The sequence below is a fragment of the Panthera uncia genome, chromosome D4 (genome assembly GCF_023721935.1).
Source record: "Panthera uncia isolate 11264 chromosome D4, Puncia_PCG_1.0, whole genome shotgun sequence".
NCBI classification, from domain to species: domain Eukaryota; kingdom Metazoa; phylum Chordata; class Mammalia; order Carnivora; family Felidae; genus Panthera; species Panthera uncia.
In genome coordinates this window covers 61,476,975-61,495,165 of record NC_064807.1, presented here as the reverse complement: position 1 = coordinate 61,495,165, position 18,191 = coordinate 61,476,975, and the positions used below count along the sequence as shown (strand labels likewise).

Here is an 18,191-nt window from a genome sequence, read left to right as displayed (position 1 = left end):
TCAAAAAGAATGAAATCTTGCCATTTGCAACGATGTGGATAGAACTGGAGTGTTATGCAAAGTGAAATAAGTCAGAGAAAGATAATGTCATATGATTTCACTCATATGTGCAATTTAAGAAGCAAAACAGATGAACATAGGGGAAAGGAAGGAGAAAGAAGATAAAAACAGAGAGGGAGACAAACCATAAGAGACACTTAAATACAGAAAACACACTAAGGGTTGATGGGGGTAGGGAGATGGGCTAGATGGATCATGGGCATCAAGGAGGGCACTTGTTGGGATGAGCACGGGTGTTGTATGTAAGTGATGAATCACTGGGTTCTACTCCCGAAACCATTATTGTACTATATGTGAACTAACGTGGATTTAAATGAAATTTAAAATAAATATATATATATATATATAAAGTTAATAGGGTAAAGTAAGGACTTTTGTTTTTTTTAGACACTATCTTTAAGGAAAAGAGCTTCATACTCACCCTATTCTTCACTCTGCTCATAGGTTTACTTGGTTTCATGGGAAGTCCATAGATTGTAACCTTTTATAGATGCTGACACATAGGATACCAAAATGAACAAGACAGGCTGAGGACACAGGCACCAGCCTTGCGTGGTATAAACGCTGCTTTCCCAGGCAGAGTAATTTCTAATTTTAGAAATGTGTGTGCAGTTAACTGGGCTCCACAAGGGTCAATGAGCTGGAGGGTAGAGTATCAATGGGTCAGTTGATCTTGGGCTATCCATGAACATATCAACCCATCCTGGGACATCTGGATCAAGAACTAGGATGCAAACAAGACGCCTGGAACTCACTACAAAATTCCTGTAGTAGTACCAGGAATGACAGTACATGACAGACTAGTGCTAGCACACATCTTCAATTCAGCATGGTGGGAATAGTACAACAGCTTTAATGCAACCCTATTCCTTAAGACGAACTGGGGCAATCTGGTATTTCATGTGTTTGCCTCCAAGATATTTAGCACCCTTGAGAGTGTAGTTGCATAAAGTAGGGAAATCGAGCCAATTTTTTGAAACAAAAAGACTACTCCTGGCTCTTCTGCTCTTTAAATCATCCCACTGGTACCCACTCCCTCTTCTGAGTGTGGGATCATGCCTGTTTGCATTCTCTGATTCAGAAGCTCAACATACAGCCCTTCTAGCACAGTTTAAGAGAGAGATCTTCAGAATTTGCCAAGAGAGGCACCTAGACGTTCATGCGTGCTGAGTGCAGCTCCCTTATCCTTATCAGTCCTGTATCTAAATATATTTATCTTTCAACTAGTGGTAGTACCATTCAGGCTCCATTCAAATTCTCTTTATTTCCAAATAAGTCATTTGTCTCCTTAGCCAAACTGGGAGGAAGTCTGGAATCCATCCATTTGGCAAATTTAGTTATTCGCTCTGTGAAGTTGCTCAGGTCAACATACTTCCTTAGCCTTTCTTTTGTTCCTTCCCTCTTCCCTCTCACAGGGAGTCAGGCTTCTCAGGCTTCTGTGGGCTTTCCTTAAAAAGAGGAAAAGCTCATTATGGAATTCGTTCGGAGGCTATCGCGACCACTCGTCCTATTTAGACAGAGGGCTTTGTCTTTCGTAGAAGGTCGAGGGGGAAAGGTCCTTAGCCCTAAGAAATGAATCTCAAATGGCAGGCTTGAAAGATCAACGTGAGGCCTGTGAAGTGACTTGGGGCTAATTGGGGCAACCCTAAGGTTGCCATGGCGTCACGGAAGGAATCAGACTGGCTCAGCGGTCCCACAGATGCGAGCCCAGAGATGTCCCTTATTTCCAAGTGTTGCAGTGTGGTGTCCTCTGGAGTGTGGCTCAGTCATGTACCGACACCCCCGAAGCCCAAGGCCAGGCAATTGGTGTCTGTGGCCAGAGCGCTTGTAATACTTCTGAGAGATCCTTCCAGATGGAAACGGAAAGCAAAGTAGAAGGATAACACTCACCTTGTCGACTGGACTTCTGTTCTTGGAAATACCGTCTGGTAGTCACACATTTAAATGGCCTCATTTCGACGAGAAACGGGTAATGTAAAATCCATATAGCCTGCCAATGCTTTTCAGAATGTCTTACCACGAACAAGGAAATAAAATCAAACCCTCATTGCTGTTATGAAAACAAAATCCTCAAATACGTTTAGAAAATGAGTCACTCAGAAATCGGGCAACGTGACGCTTGGGTAGCTTATACAAAGTGGAGAGCTCAGAGCTCGCACATTGTTCCTTCTGAGAAGCAGAATGCATCTTCCTCTACGATGCGCTTTTCTTACCTACATCATCCCCTGAACCACCTAAGCAGGTACATCACATTGAGAAACCTTTGAAAAGACGCAGACTTGGTTCAGAGGCATCTCGATTTAGGGGAGTCAGGAGGACCTGGGTGCTCACACCGGTGCTGACATGCACAACACTACCTCGGGAGAGTCACGGCTTCGCTGGGCTGTTTGGAGAAGAACCACATTACGTGTGTGAAAGCACATGGTATGGCATCCAGGATGAACAAAGCTTCCAGTGTTCTTTCCCTCCTCGCCTGCCTACGCAACTTCAGCCAGACAGAACTCAGGTGCGTGTGAGAGCATGAGCATGGAAATGAAAATAACCTCAGGCCAGAATGAAGCGAGAGATCAGGCCAGGTTTTAGCAGAGGTCACTTTCGTTTTTAAGAACGACTAACTTTTTATTCGCAACTCAACATGGGCAGGCTGAAAACCAAGGTTTTCACATCCAGGTTGTGTTTCCAAGTGTCCTAATAATTGCAAGAATTTTAAAATGTTGCCTCCACATCCCCAGTCCCACCCACCTCCACTCACACTTGCTCACATACTCCCCCACGAAAAGACCTACCAGTCATGCCTCTGCTGGCACTGATCTCAGCAGGCATGGAACTAAGAAGTGTAAACATGTGTTGGGTTCACTTCATTGTGGCCCTTCAAATACCCAGGGGATGAAGCTTAAAACAAACGACAGGAGCCGGAGTACATTTTGTGATAACTTTTTTTTCTTCTCTTTAGAAAAAAAAAAAAAAAAAAGTACAAAAAAAAAAGCTAAGAAGAGCCAACATGAAAGTGTCAAGAAAACATTCTGATAGGTCCAGACAAGGGAGTTCCTTCTCTGAAAGGAGTTACACGTTAGTTATTACCATGCTAGAAAAATGAGATGCAGTTAAAATTCTAGAACAATTAAAAGCCACAAAGCCAAGCTGTTGCTCTGTGGCTCTAGGTTGTAGATGCTCCGATACCCTTTCTGTAAAATAATACTGTGCAAACTGTAAAATATTCATTTTCATAGAAAGTCCATACAATATGATATACAAAACTGTTGAGTTGACAGGGGAGACTGGTACTGGTTGCTTTTTGGAAAGAGGTCTACAGTGTTACCTCCCAGTGCAAGGACATGATTCCAGAAAGATCTTGAGTTTTTTTTTTAGATGGGAGAAGACTTTATCTAGGAGAGAACATATAACCCCAATACCCCTCAAATCCAGGAGTCTCTGCCACTTTTTTATGTAAGTAAGTGACTTCACTAATATAGTACTTTAACTTAGAATACAAAACAGGTTAAGTGACAAGAACACAAAGTTCTTTGTGAAAGGAATGTTTCTTTCTGCCAAATTGATTTTGAGATTTACCATTAACCAACATTGCCCTCCCTGCAACTCAAAAGTTAATTTTCATTAAAATTTAAAAGCTCTGGAGGAGGCAGCAAGTGCAGTAATAAAGGGGTAAGGTGAATTGTTACATTAATTTTATTTCTGTGCCTATAAAACTGAGAAAAGAAGGTCTGTGTACAAATATCACAAAACAACATCAATCATTGAATCAATGTGGTTCTTCAATGCGCACTGGAACAAGAAGAAAATTTTGTTGGTGTAAAATTCTGGCATAAATATATTAAAGCTGACAAAAAAAATCAGGGCAAGCTACATCACTTCCTCATACAAAAAAATGTACAAAACATTAGCTTCTAACTAGATAAACATAATACTTGTCTTCACAGTTTGACATCAAGTAACTGTGTGTCTTGAAGTATCGAATTGAAGGGTGATAAAAAAAACAGCTTGTGACACATCAGCTGTCTCAGGTGACTTCGGTCATGGAGGCAGAGTGATTCTGTAAAGACAAGCAGGTGTAATCTCAGAGTCGGGCTGATTGACTCGTGCACACTCACTCTTCCCTGGCTGTGCCCTTGCTCTCTTGTCTCCTGACTTCATACAGGCTGTTCCCTCTCCCTGAAATGCTTTTCCAGGGCCTCACAAATTATCACTGTTTCTATTAAATCTTCCCTGATTTTTCAACCAAAAATAAAATAATTTCTGCACCTAAACTTGGTCTCTATAAAGTTGTCTTGTATCATACTTAATCATATTTTAATAGAAACATTTAAGGATCTCAAAGTAACTTCAGCTGCATTCCACATTTTTAATGTGGTGTTTTAATATCAAACGGTTCTGATTTTTGAAAATTTTCTGTATGATTTATTCTTTGAGTCATGAGCTATAAAGAAATGAGTTTAATATTTCAAATGTACAGGGTTGTTTTAGGTATAGATATTTTTTTCCTAAAGAATGTAACCTGTGTGATATTGGTCCTTTACAATTTCTTGAGACTTTTAGGTGATTTATTTTCATAATGTTTCATATGTTTTGAGGATTGTATGTAATGCACATTAGATCTTACTAATCGTCTATATTTTCACTATATTTTATTTGCTTATTAATTAGAGAGAAATGTGTTACAATCCATACTATGATTGCAGCTTTGTCCCCTTTTCCTCGTAATTCTATCAATTTGAGCATTTATGGCTTGTTTATATAACCCCTACTTCTTGTTTACATAACTTCTATATACAGGTCCCAACATTTCCTCTTTTGTTTGAACTTAAACCCCCCAGTCCATGGGGTTGGGAAATGACTTAGGAAACTGTGGCTTTAGATCTGATTATTATTGGTTCTTGATTCGTTTATGTTTAAAATACTAGAGATTCATATATTCTTGAGAGCTCGACTACAAATTTTAGAAACTAAGTATTTTGTTTTTCAATGTACTTTTTATCTGTCATGTTTGTGAAAACTAGAGCTTGATGCATTTCTTGCCATAATGTGAAAAATGACTTTTCCTTTATGTCTTCACTTTTATAATATGCTTCCTTTTTGAAAAAAAAAAATGTTGGGTCAATGCTTTGTTAATTTACATGTTTATAAGATTCCATTTCAGAGTAAGCAATAAAAGGTAAAGTAATTCAATAGGCTAGGATAACTAAATGGGTGGCTTTGGGCAGACTTCTTTAACTTTCCAAGTCTTGCCTTCTATTTATGATATGAGGTCTACAATATCACTAGTTTCAAATCAAGGGGGGGGGGGCCCTTAGAATTCCTCTGGGAATATTTTCTGAACTATAAATACTCTTTTACCTCATGATTGTTGGATTAGAACCTCCTGGGGTAAGGTTCTAGGCACCTGGGTCTCAGCACCCATTAGATTCTTTTTCTGCTAAAGAAAAAAAGGTCTCCCCTTCTTCCCAAATCTGGAGACATTGAGAGACTTTACACCACACCCAGAGTGAGGTCATACAATTGTTTCACTTCTAACTTCCTTTTGTTAATATAAACTGTGTTTGACAAGTGCACAGTTGCTCAACACCAAGGGCGTGGAGAAGCAGAGCACAGCTCCAAGCTGGTCTCCTTAGGGTCACAATAACTCTGTGGGATCCTAGAACAGGGTGTCTATGAGATTACAAGAACTCTACAGGACCACAAAATTATGCTTTGGAAACCTGACCATTTTTGTTTTGTTTGGATTCTATAATTACTTACTTTTTGGTTTTTATTTAGTACTTGGGAAAGATTTTAGAAAATGAACCCTGTCTTAATCAACTATGCTAAAGGAATCACGGAAGACAAATATTCAAATTTGAGTTGATTTTCGGAAAGGAATAAAAAGCACTGTAACTCCATGTAGTAAAAGGGAAAGGTGTCTCAAGAGGAAGGAAAGGAGGAACCCCAGGTCCCTTCTCCAGCCAGACAGTCTTCTCCTTGAGGTCTTTTTTTTTTTTTTAAACATTTATTCACTTTTGAGAGACAGAGACAGAGCATGAGCGGGGAAGGGGCAGAAAGAGAGGGAGACACAGAATCTGAAACAGGCTCCAGGCTCTGAGTTGTCAGCACAGAGCCCGACGCAGGGCTCGAACTCACAAACTGTGAGATCCTGACCTGAGTCGAAGTTGGACACTCAGCTGACTGAGACACCTAGGCGCCCCAACTCCTTGAGGTCTTTTGAACAGTGGGATAGATTTCGCACGTATGAATGCATGCTCTGAAGAGAAGTTCCTATTTTCTCTCAGATTCCAAAAGATCTTCTCCCTGGGAAGATGGTTCTATCCCAGATATTACAAAGGAGTCAGCTTCTAATAGCAACCACAGCTGTTGGAGTTGACTAGGGAGTCCTTGCCCACAGGAGAAACCACAGGGCAGATTTCTTTTGGAAGAACTGTAGCTCAGTTCAAATACAGTATCCCTTACCACATGTTTCCATTTAATGCTAAATTGCAGACTTCAGAATGGAATTTCTCTTGAATGAAATGCCAGGCCCTATGGTATAGTACAGCAGGCGGGGCCTTTGGAATTAGATGGGTCTGTTTTAATTTTAACTGGGTGACCTTGGGCATGTTTCTTAAAATCTTTGTGTTTTACTTAACTTACCTACAAAATGGAATTAATTATAACAATTGTAGGGGATTATTGTGAGGACTGAATGTGATGGCTTGCAATAAATGCTAATTTTCTTTTCTTGACCCAACAGGTAAAGGGTATAATCATCCTAACTGCCCACATGAAAACATTTTAAATAAAGGTGGATGCTTTGTTACTTGAGTCTTCTATAGTTGGTGTGGAAGGCATCACTTGAGAAGTCAACTTTCTAACCAGCGTCCTGTAGCTTCTCTTTGACTAGCCTGCAGAAGTCCTGTTCACTGTTTTCTTATTAATTTCTGTCTTGTGTGGGGGTTCAGATAGTGACTATTGTCTGATTTTTGGTTCTTGCTTTTGTCTAAAGTCTCTAGTTCAGGTTTTGTTTCTGGCTTGCCTCTGCCCCTGTCAAACATTCATTTCATGCCTCGTGAATGCCAGGAAATATGGAGGGTAAATAAGATATGGTTCATAGGGTTCAGATCCTCAAGGTCTCCAAGCTCTTGGCAGAGGCAGATATGAAGGGGCATTATTGGCATTAATTTTGCAGGACAATCACACAAGGGCCCATGAGGTCCCTTAGGCCCAAGCCTGTTATTCAGAAATGGCCTCGTTGTATCCAGATGGAACGATACACATGGAAACAAAGATACATGGGCAGATTGAAGGAAGTTCAACTCCTGCTCGTAGTGAATCATAATATATATTTTAAAGATAATCTTTCATTCTATCTTGTGGAAGAGCAGATTTTGAAATTCTATTTGGCACTTCATATTTCAATGTAAGTGGAATCCCCCAAATACGACCTAGATGTCTCTATGACCTCTGTGGTCACTATCAATGGTCCTGAGGGAGAAGAGAGAGAGAAGTCTGGAGAAGGCTTCCAACAGAGGGTAGTGCTTGAGTGGTGTTTGGCAGAAGGATGGGGTCCAAAGTTGATGTCCTTAAACTGGGACGTTCAAGGCAAAGTAGAGAGCATTTAAAAGAACACAGAGACTCCCATGTTTGTGGAACTCAGTAGGTATTTGTTTGCTTTTAAAACTCACCTTTGTCTTCAGTTGCTTCACCTCAAAAGTAGAGGAAACCACTCTGATCTTATCAGGTACAGAAACATAATTAGATAGGGAAGACCAGAGAAAGTCTATCTCACCATTTCATTACAAGGGATCATGATTTAGCTCCTTTATCACACTCAACCTGCATCGATAGGCTGTATATAAATAAACCAGCAATAGATTTTTTAGTATGTTACTTTTTTTTTTTTTTTTACATTTATTTATTTTTGAGAAACAGAGTGAGACAAAGCGTGAGCGGGGGAGGGGCAGAGAGAGAAGGAGACACAGAATCTGAAGCAGGCTCTAGGCTCTGAGCAAGCAGTCAGCACAGAGCCTGATGCGGGGCTCGAACCCACAAGCTGTGAGATCATGACCTGAGCCGAAGTCGACGCTCAACTGACTGAGCCACTCAGGTGCCCCTTAGTATGTTACTTCTTATTAAATCAAGTCAAAACGTTCACCTTAATACAGGTTGGGGGAAAAACAAACAAAATACTCGGCTCTGGGTTTAATGGAGAGCCCTAGTTTTTCCAAGATGGAAATAGCTTTAGTGTTTTGTTTTTCTTGTTAGTAAAATTAGAAAGACTTCACTAAATGTGAAAAAAAATAGGAGAGTTCATCTCAGATACCGGATAGTTAATAATCTTTAATAAGGGAAAATATTATTTTATACTATATTGATAATTCCAGTGGGAAGTGATTTGCTTTTCCCTTGTACTATCTATGAAAATGGTTTTGTAAGGATGTAAACATAAACACGATTTCAAGATGAATAGATTATTACAGGAAAACATTTTAGTGGGACTCAGCCTGGCCTGACAGTAGAACCCTGTTTTGTTATTGGTTATCTCCTTCTCTGCTTAGAGAACCACTCATCTCAGCCCTCCTGCTTGCTAGCTACGTGGCCTCAGGCAAGTTCGGTGAACATCGCTATCTTCATATTCCTATTAAATTTTTTTTTAACGTTTATTTATTTTTGAAGGAGAGAGAGAGAGAGAGAGAGAGAGAGAGACAGACAGAGTGCGAGCAGGGGAAGGGGCAGAGAGAGAGCGAGGGAGACACGGAATCCGAAGCAGGCTCCAAGCTCTGAGCTGTCAGCACAGAGCCCAAAGTGGGGCTTGAACCCACGAACCGTGAGATCATGACCTGAGCTGAAGTTGGACGGTTGACTGACTGAGCCCACCAGGCACCCCCATATTCCTATTTTTTAATCTGTGCAGTGGGACTTTCCTATCGATTCAATAGGTTTTTGTTCAAATAAGAATGTAGTTGTAAAGCACCTAGCAACTGTCCCAGGCAAAAACAAGTGTTTGATACTATCTCTCGAGGCTGCTTTCACTTGGCGAATCTTCTGCATGGCATTTCCTGTCTTCTCAGACAGAATACACTTCTTTTTCTTCATTTGGATTCACAAAGCACCTTGGGAACCTCTGATTCAGTATGCCATATTATGACTACTCATTTATATCCATCTTCCTGATTATCTGTGAGTTCTTCGAGGACAAGGACTGTGCAGCTAATCATTTTCTGTATCTCTGACATGAACCAAGGCCCTGATGTAAATAAGTGAGTATGGTTGCATTAAAAGTTTTTGATTGTGGGGGCGCCTGGGTGGCTCAGTCGGTTGAGCGTCCGACTTCGGCTCAGGTCATGATCTCACAGTCTGTGAGTTCAAGCCCCGTGTCGGGCTCTGTGCCGACAGCTCAGAGCCTGGAGCCTGCTTCAGATTCTGTGTCTCCCTCTCTCTCTGACCCTCCCCCGTTCATGCTCTGTCTCTCTCTGTCTCAAAAACTAAGTAAATATTAAAAAAAAAAAAAAGTTTTTGATTGTGGTCATCAAAATAGGTCCAAAAGGACACTTAGTAACCTTTTTAATGTTTGTTTTTTTTTAATGTGCTTCCAGCTTACATCTATTGCTGAATGTAACAAAACCTTTCTCTTTCTAAATATTGTCTTAGTCACTAAACCAGATTGGCCTCCCACATAATTGGTCCAAATTTTATAAATGTGGTATTGCATAGTAGGTCAAGGCGTCTTAAAGCAGCTGGGGTTTAAGTTAGACATTACTAAGAACTTCCTGAGGATTCATGATTGCCACGCCCCAGAATAAATACAGGACTATTGAGAGAAGATTGAAGTTCTTGAAGCCTTTACCTCAGATTTGATTAGTGTTGAGTGGATTCAGTGGTATCCTGCTTCCAGTAGAGGAATGGATTAGCTGACCTCCCAAGATAACAGGCCTTGAGCCTGTGGGTTTGGTTTTCTAAAACCACTTTACTGTACCTGTGCGCTTAAGGTTTCCAGAGGGCTTTCTATCCTTGGGAAAGCCATTAGGGGCACTCCACGGGGATCCTCGGGTTTGGATTTGGAAGGAGATCCTTGTGTTCCTTTAAAGTTATGGACCACACACATTCCCTGCAGGATGAGGGGAAAAAAGACTGGAGTCAGACTATAGCCATCTATGCCTGGTCACCTCTGAGGATGGCAGGCCTTTCCCCCTAGAATATCGCTGCCATAGTGACTGTTTTCTTTTGAGCCAGTGGGTCATAGGGGCCATGCAAAGACCTTGGGCATAGTTTAGGGTGTCTACTGAACATGTCTAGGGGCTGATGAAGCATCTGACTGATACCCACATGGCCAGTGGTAATCAACCCACCCCACTAAGCCTGTTTCCTCACCTGTGAATGGAAATAACAACACCTATCTCACAGATCTGAAATGATTAAAAGACACAACGAATGTAAATCATCTTATAACAGCAGCATAATTTATTGAGGGCCACTCTGTGTCTGGCATGGTCCTGAGGATTTCACCTTCCTTCATTTAACCCACTCAGCAATCTTACAAGGGAGGGACTATTATCATATTCAACTTGGGTAAGGAGGCACAGAGAAGTTAGATAACTTGCCCAAGGTCACACAGAGATTTCAACTCCACAGCCCCTTAATCATACCACTCTACTCTTTTGCCTCTTAACAAGCGCCAACCATATAGCAAACGATCCATGCTGACGAGTCTTTCACTCCTAAGAGGACCCTCCCTAAATTATGTGACTACTGTTTGCTTGAGATTAAATAACTCAAAATCGTGGCACTTTTCCTTTATTGCTTCCATGAAAATACTTTCCCTCTAAACGACTGCTCACTTTTATTTCTTACTGAGACCCTCCTTCATAACAGTCTGTTTTTACCATCTTCTCTGCTTCTTTTGCCCTCGTAGAGTTTATCTGTCTTTTTCCACTGTCTTCATTGTTCTGCATCATTGTTTCTATACCCAGTATCTTTGAATCTTTCCTGTCACTCTTCAAACCCTGCAGAACATTTATATAAATATTCTCTATTTGGCTTTCTTCCACCTCACTCTCCAGCTCTGCTTAAACCCCCTCGATTCAGGAAATGGGGGAACTGGGAAACATAGGAACTCTGAAGTTGGAAAGACCCAGGTCAGATTTATAGCTTATTGGCTGGGTGGCCATTGAGTAAGTTATTTATCTTTGAGCCCCATTTTCTTCATCTGTAAAATGAGGATAAGAATAGTGTTAGGGTTGTCCTAGGAGCACATGATTTGGTGTATATACAGATTAGGGCACGTAGTAATTGCTCAACTAATCACCAACCCCTGCCCCAGCTGCTTTAATCTTCACAATAATGCATATGTGCTCTAAAGTATGCTCCTGGTCTCAGACTCTTCTCTTCCTGTCTTCCTGTCCAAGTCTCCACTTTGGGAGGCTTCCAGTCTCTTCGAAGACGTCTTTCCCCTCCCATTTCCAAGCTCAGTGTGTGTGCATGTGAGGTGTGTACATGTGCACATGCAGACAACAGGAAGAGCATGGGGTCTGTCTCTGCCAGGGTAATTCAGCAACAGTTCTGGGTCTTACATAAAGACCATTTGTGGAAAACAAAATTGGACATTTGCCATCAACTGGGAAGGCAAGAACAGAGCAAATAACTAAGCGGTAGGAAACAGGGCTGCAAGTTAGTGAGAGAAAGGAAGTTTAATAGTAAGGCAGAATTTGTACATGTGGCCTTAGAAAATGCAAAGGATTTCACAGATTTCATCCCATAAAGACCTCATGAAATACCTCGGGACAGTCTGTACTGTTCTTTGTCTCTAGCTGGGGATGTTGGCCCCGGGACTGATGGACAGCAAAATTTTTTGGCTTTTGAGCCTAAGCTTTCACTGATGGACTATTGATCTGTCTTTGAAAACCCTCTTTTCTCTTGAGGTCACCCGTGCCCTTTCCAAACTCTTTTAAAAGCAATCGCAATCATTGGGAAATATCTCCTATGAGAGATCAACATCTCAGGATCATTCAGCACCGCTTTTCCTGCAGCTTCACACAGACAATTTGCATTGAAGTCCTTCATCTTTAACTTTAGAAAGAAAGCCTGGATCCATTTAAAATAATTTTGAATTAAAATGGAGCTTCCCCATCTCCATGGGGAGATCAGTGTTTTGAGCAACTGGGAGCATTTCCTGTATCTCAGCAGGTAAAAATGTTGGAAACTCTGAGTTAGAAGTTAGGAGAGGCATAGGTATATTTAGTGTGTTGGGAAGGGCAAGGAGGAAGGCTAGGACAAGGAAGAATCATCTATGTATAATGCCAGTCTCTATGGGTGCTTTGGACCAGGATAGGCAGAATGGGAGGAGGGACATCCGGACAGTGATGGCTATTGTCTTTTAGGGGAAGCTTGCTGAATATTATTAGGGGATTCATTTCATGCACAATATAGGACTCTCCAGGCCCAGTGATTTACTGTAAATCCTTCCAGGTATACTTTAAATCCCTGAAGAGTATTTACAAATTGTACCTCTGTGGTATGCCCTTGTGATAAAATACTACACAGCAAGAAAGATAAATGAATTATTGATACATGCTACAATGGATGGATCTTAAAATAATCATGTCAGGTGAAAGACGGCCAAGAAAATGAATATACACTATATAGTTCCATTCATATGAAATCCTAGAAAAGGCAAACTAATATAGAGTGTTGGAGAGATCAGTGGTTTCTTGGGAATGAGGGGAATGGATGAGGGAGAGAAAGATATATGTATGTCAAAATTTATCAAATTGTACACTTCATGTGGCATCTATTATCTGCCTATTATAGTTCAATAAAACTGTAAAAAGACAAAAAGTAAAAATTAGCCTCTTCTCTTCCAGTCCAACTAAGATTAAGAGATTTCCTAGGTGAGCAGGTGGTGAGGCCCCCAGCTATTTGAGGAACTAAAATCATCAGAAAAGTAAAGATACGGAGAAAACTATATCAGCCAAAACTCTTCTCCAGAAAGATCATTATATGTGGTTGAGAAGCCACTTATAGTGGAAATAAGCTGTCTGAGAGCCAAGCGTAGGTGAGAGCAGAAGCCTTCTATTTATTTTTTTTTTTCAACGTTTTTTTATTTATTTTTGGGACAGAGAGAGACAGAGCATGAACGGGGGAGGGGCAGAGAGAGAGGGAGACACAGAATCGGAAACGGGCTCCAGCCTCCGAGCCATCAGCCCAGAGCCTGACGCGGGGCTCGAACTCACGGACCGCGAGATCGTGACCTGGCTGAAGCCGGACGCTTAACCGACTGCGCCACCCAGGCGCCCCGAGCAGAAGCCTTCTAAAAAGCCTGGGAGTGGCTAGAGAAGTGTTTTCGTACTGCAGAGTGGGATATGCAAGTCTGGGCCAGAGCAGAGTTTCTGAGGATGCGGGAGAAGGGGCTGTCTGCTTCCACCCAGGCTCTTTGTTTTCTGTTCTTCCCTCCTTAGTTTCTGCTCTCAATACATTCTGAACAGATATTTAAAGAACATTGCTTTAAAAATAAGATAAAGAACACTGCTTTGAAGGTACACCAAATTACTAGTCTGCGGGACCCCAGTCCACAGCCCAGTGTTGAAGGAAGCAGAGCAAGCCGTCCTCCGCAGGCATTCGTCTTTCTGACCCCTTGGGGGAACATGCAGTCAGATTTCTGAAAGAAAGGGTGCTTTAGAAGTCATTTTTGTAGCAAAAGGATGCATAATACTTGGAAGAGAGTTGCAACTCACAAGGCTGGGGCAGGAGGAACACGGACTTACACTGTGAAGTCTGGCTAACCTGACAGCCTTGCAGAGGGCACAAGAGGGAAAAAGGTAGAAAGAGGGAAGCTAACCTACCAGAAACAGGGCTACAGCAGTGCCCAGGATGAAGCCCGCAATCACGTCGGAGCAGTGGTTCCGATACTCAGAGACCCGATTAAGGCCTGTCAGGAAGGCTGTGCAGAGGGTCCCGAGGCACAGCACTGGTTTAGCCAGCCGACTGCTCTTTGTCTTGATTGTGCTTGTGATGTACATCTGGAACAGGACAGAGACCAGCAAGTGACAGGCAGCCTCCTTGTGCGGTGCAAACACATACATGCACAGACATGCACCAGCACATGCAACAGGGGCCGCGCCCAAGTGGCCACACTGACTAGTTGAACAATTCCACTAAGTCAGGTAGGAAAGAATTTGGGTAGGAAACCAGTGCAGCAAGAACAATGGATGGCTGTCTCCTAATCATGTTTTGTGTTCTAGTGGGCCCGTAAACAGAAATAGCGATGCAGAGTGACCGCATAATGAACATCAGAGTGTGCAAGTTTTATGCAACAAATTAAAGAATCACTTGGAGTATAAGGAAACCCACATAGAATCTCAGATACCAAAGAACTTCTGTGAGAATGAATTTTATGAAAGAGAAGGCCAGGTAGGCGAGTGGCTAATACATTTTACTTTTGGTGTCTCCCAGAGTTCTAGCTGATTCTTCACACTTGTGAGCAACAAACACAAAAGCATTGACTGGTTAGTTGATTGGCTGCATTAGAACTTCCAGATGGGTGTGTCACAAACAGGTTTCAGTTGTGCTAAATTCTCACGTTCCTTGGAACAGCTGTGATCGGCTCTCTGCATTCATTTACTCTGGTGTTTAAATTTTTAAAAAATGTTTTATTTCTTTCTGAGAGAGACAGTGCGAGCCGGGAGGGGCAGAGAGAAGGGGACAGAGGATCTGAAGTGGGCACTGTGCTGACAGCACGAGTGAGTCTGAGTGAGGCTGGAACTCATGAACTGCAAGATCATGACCTGAGCCGAAGTTGGAGGCTTAACCTACTGAGCCACCCAGGTGCCCCTACTCTAGTCGTGTTTGAAATTATTGAACTATGTGTTTTAAAATGTCGAACTTTTCTATGGGTTCCCCGACATCCAAAAGGTTGGGAAAGGAGTTCCTGACCTGAGGAAAGGATGATGTAATTTATGGCACCTGAGATGTGGGCTGTTCTTATCTATTGTGAGGGGCTTGGCAACACTCTTAAAGTTTCATCGGCTCAGTTATCAAATGTGTGTCTGGTGGCCTAGAGCCTCTTTCAAAGAAGTAAACACGGTTCGATCACCTGTGCAATGGTTATAAGAAACCACTAGAGGGCATTACTGATCCATCCCATCATTTCTTTAGACCCGATAAATGAATTTGCAACTCTGAGAAATAGTATGCTAATACCTACAGTCTACAGTGTGTTTGTATGGCCTGAGCACATACAGGTTCAGTGGATGCATTTTACAATGTTACAATGGAAACTTTTACTTTTGTAGAATGAGGTTTCAACAGTGGTGTGAATACAGAAGATGGAATTCTCTATCACATGTAATAGATGACCTACGAAAGTATGGTTTGATCAGTTACACAAATTAGAGCACATTACACCATTCTGGGGCTGTATAGGAAATGTTACTTAACATCTACACTAGATATATTTAACTCTACTATTTTATCTTTTTTTTTTTTTAATTTTTTTTTCAACGTTTTTTATTTATTTTTGGGACAGAGAGAGACAGAGCATGAACGGGGGAGGGGCAGAGAGAGAGGGAGACACAGAATCGGAAACGGGCTCCAGGCTCCGAGCCATCAGCCCAGAGCCTGACGCGGGGCTCGAACTCACGGACTGCGAGATCGTGACCTGGCTGAAGTCGGACGCTTAACCGACTGCGCCACCCAGGCGCCCCTACTATTTTATCTTTTTATGTTGTTTTTTAATTATACCCTTTATCAATCTTTCCTATAAGATTACAAACTATAAGAACAGGGGCTTAGGGTTAGTATTCTTCATGGTATTAACTAGTCCTTAGGAGATCTTTCTTGAGTAATTTCTGAAAGCACTTCACACATAACAGGGGCTCAAAAAATGTTCACACAATTGGAGTCTTGTATCACGGTTTATCTGATTATAGTCTGTGGGGCATGATTTGAATTGGATTATATCTGAATCCTTGAAAACATCTGCTATTCTAAGCAGACTTCTTTTTTCTCAAAAGAAATTTGTATCTCATTTGATGAGACAATAGATTATTAGGACAGATTTTTATAACAGTGTTCTACAAATTTCACACCTCAGTGGCTTGAGTTCGATAAATATGGGTAGGAAAAGGGTTCAAGAGTACATTGCTTCATAGAACTTAGGCTGTAGATAATTTAGAACAAATGGAGATTTTGAAAGTTGGAGAACATGCCAAATGCCTGAGAGGATTTTCTTTGTTTAAAGGATACATGGTCGGCCTATCTATCTATCTATCTACCTACCTATCTATCATAAAGCAAGGCTCACCAAGCTACGATTGATCTGTTTGAGGCTTCTATATTATCTATGTGCATGTTTCCTAACATGGGGCAGCTGAAGCCATTTTTTCTCTCCTATTCATTAAAGAGCAGATTTAAAAGGAATAACTAGGAAGACTAATTTTGGGTAATTGGTGGTTGACAAATTCATCCTATAGATGTGATCTTGTGAATGTGATGCCAAGGAGCCATCGTTTTAAGGAGAATATTCAGCAGTTTACTTGATGCTGTACTGAGTAGACCAGACGTGTAGTCAGTCCCCTTCTTTCCACCGTGAATGTAGGCATCCAGGTACTGGCAGGGACGCCCTTCAACTGGAGGCAGACTCTCAGCAGAGAGTGCAGTTACCCTCACTTGAGGGGGTGGGAACATGCTCTCCTGGGGGGTGGGGACGAGTCTTGCTCAGAACCTCTGGGAAGAATGGATTATTTCAAAGGGGTCTTTCCTCTGCCTTCTCCTTCCCTTCCATTGAGACTCACTAGACTAGTCCTCCCTGGAACATAAAGTTCAAGTAAGGAAAAGATGTGTTTTTGACCAATAGTTGTTCTTCCCCAGGGAAATGCATAGGATATCTGCCTTTGAGCTGATCCCTCTACTTCTGTGCTCTTGTTTCTAAGGAAGCATAGGCCAGAGAAAGGGGAGATGAAGTCATTTCCAAAATGGATGCAATTAAAGAGTAGGAAAGTAAAAGGGACAGCATGGTTTCTTCCTGTATTTTAAGATGTGGGACCCACTTTAGGTTTTCTCTGTGACGAAAGCAAACAATGTAGAGAGAACACTGTACCCCAGTGGGGGCAGTCAAAGCCTGTAGGATTTGGGGAGCAGGGACAAGTGAACTTTCGGGTGTTGGGGATCTGGTAGGATCACCCTTCTGCTCTGGGTAAACGGTGAAGAAGAGTGTCGGGAGTTGCAGAGGAAAGCTGTGTTTTTATCCCGGGTCTGTTGCACTACCCACGCAGCCATTCACATTAACGCCCACACCTGCAAACTTGCAGGCAGGTGTGAGAAATGTATGCTGTCCTGGAACCGGTGAAACTTTGGCAAAGAGTGCTGTTGTGAGCAGTGGGAGGATCCCCGACAGGGTGCCAGAAGCCTGGGTCCCAGGTCTAACTGTGGGTTCTCACCTATTTCTCTGGGGCTCAGTTTCTGCATCTGTAAAATGGGAAGATTTGACTAAGAGATTATCCACATTCCCAAATCAATATCCTCTGGCAGCTCGGTATGTTACCCTGGGGTGTTGGGGCGGGGGGCGGGGGGGGGGGCAGGCAACGGTATGGTGCTATGCAGGAGAAACATGTTGTAACAAGACTTTAAAAATCACTCTAAGTGACTGTGACAAAAAAAAATGAAGGTGAGGAGGGCAGAGAGACATGTATCCCAGCCGACAACTCATCTTGGGAGTGCCGGCAAGACTGGGCTACTCACCGTGGCATATAAGGCGGAATAAATGCTCAGAGCGGCATGTTTGGAGGGAAAGGACCTCCGAGCCTTTTCTATCACTTCCATGTCCCCGGTACAAATGTTGCCATTGTTTATGAACTGGTGGTGTGCTCGGCAGTCTGTACTGGTGTAGTTCGGCTTGCACACTGTCAGGAAGTACGGGGTTAGGTGCCCCGTGACCACCTGTCCGGCGTTTACAAAAATGTCAGTAGCAAAAAGTCCGAAGGCAAATACCCCTACAAGGAGATTTGAAACGATTAGCAATGGTGAGGTGCACCGTCGGTTGGTTTTGTCCCTGAGAGGAAAACATAGCAGTGAGAGTCCATCAGAATCTACCAAAAATGATCTCGCCAAATTGTCCCCCCAACCTTTATCTTTGCAGGGAGTGGTGCCTGCTT

General features: G+C 42.2%; 1 protein-coding gene across 1 annotated transcript in view; it reads right to left on the bottom strand.

Moving 5' to 3' along the window:
- Positions 1 to 2,978: 2,978 nt before the first annotated feature.
- Positions 2,979 to 18,191, bottom strand: part of PLPPR1 (phospholipid phosphatase related 1) — a 75,236-nt gene continuing 60,023 nt past the window's right edge. The window contains exons 4-7 of the mRNA XM_049635389.1: positions 17,779 to 18,029; positions 13,884 to 14,060; positions 10,022 to 10,153; positions 2,979 to 4,111 (exon numbers count right to left, since the gene is read on the bottom strand). Coding sequence (XP_049491346.1) covers positions 4,079 to 4,111; positions 10,022 to 10,153; positions 13,884 to 14,060; positions 17,779 to 18,029 — 593 coding nt within the window. The 3' untranslated portion in view covers positions 2,979 to 4,078. The remainder of the gene's footprint in view (positions 4,112 to 10,021; positions 10,154 to 13,883; positions 14,061 to 17,778; positions 18,030 to 18,191) is intronic.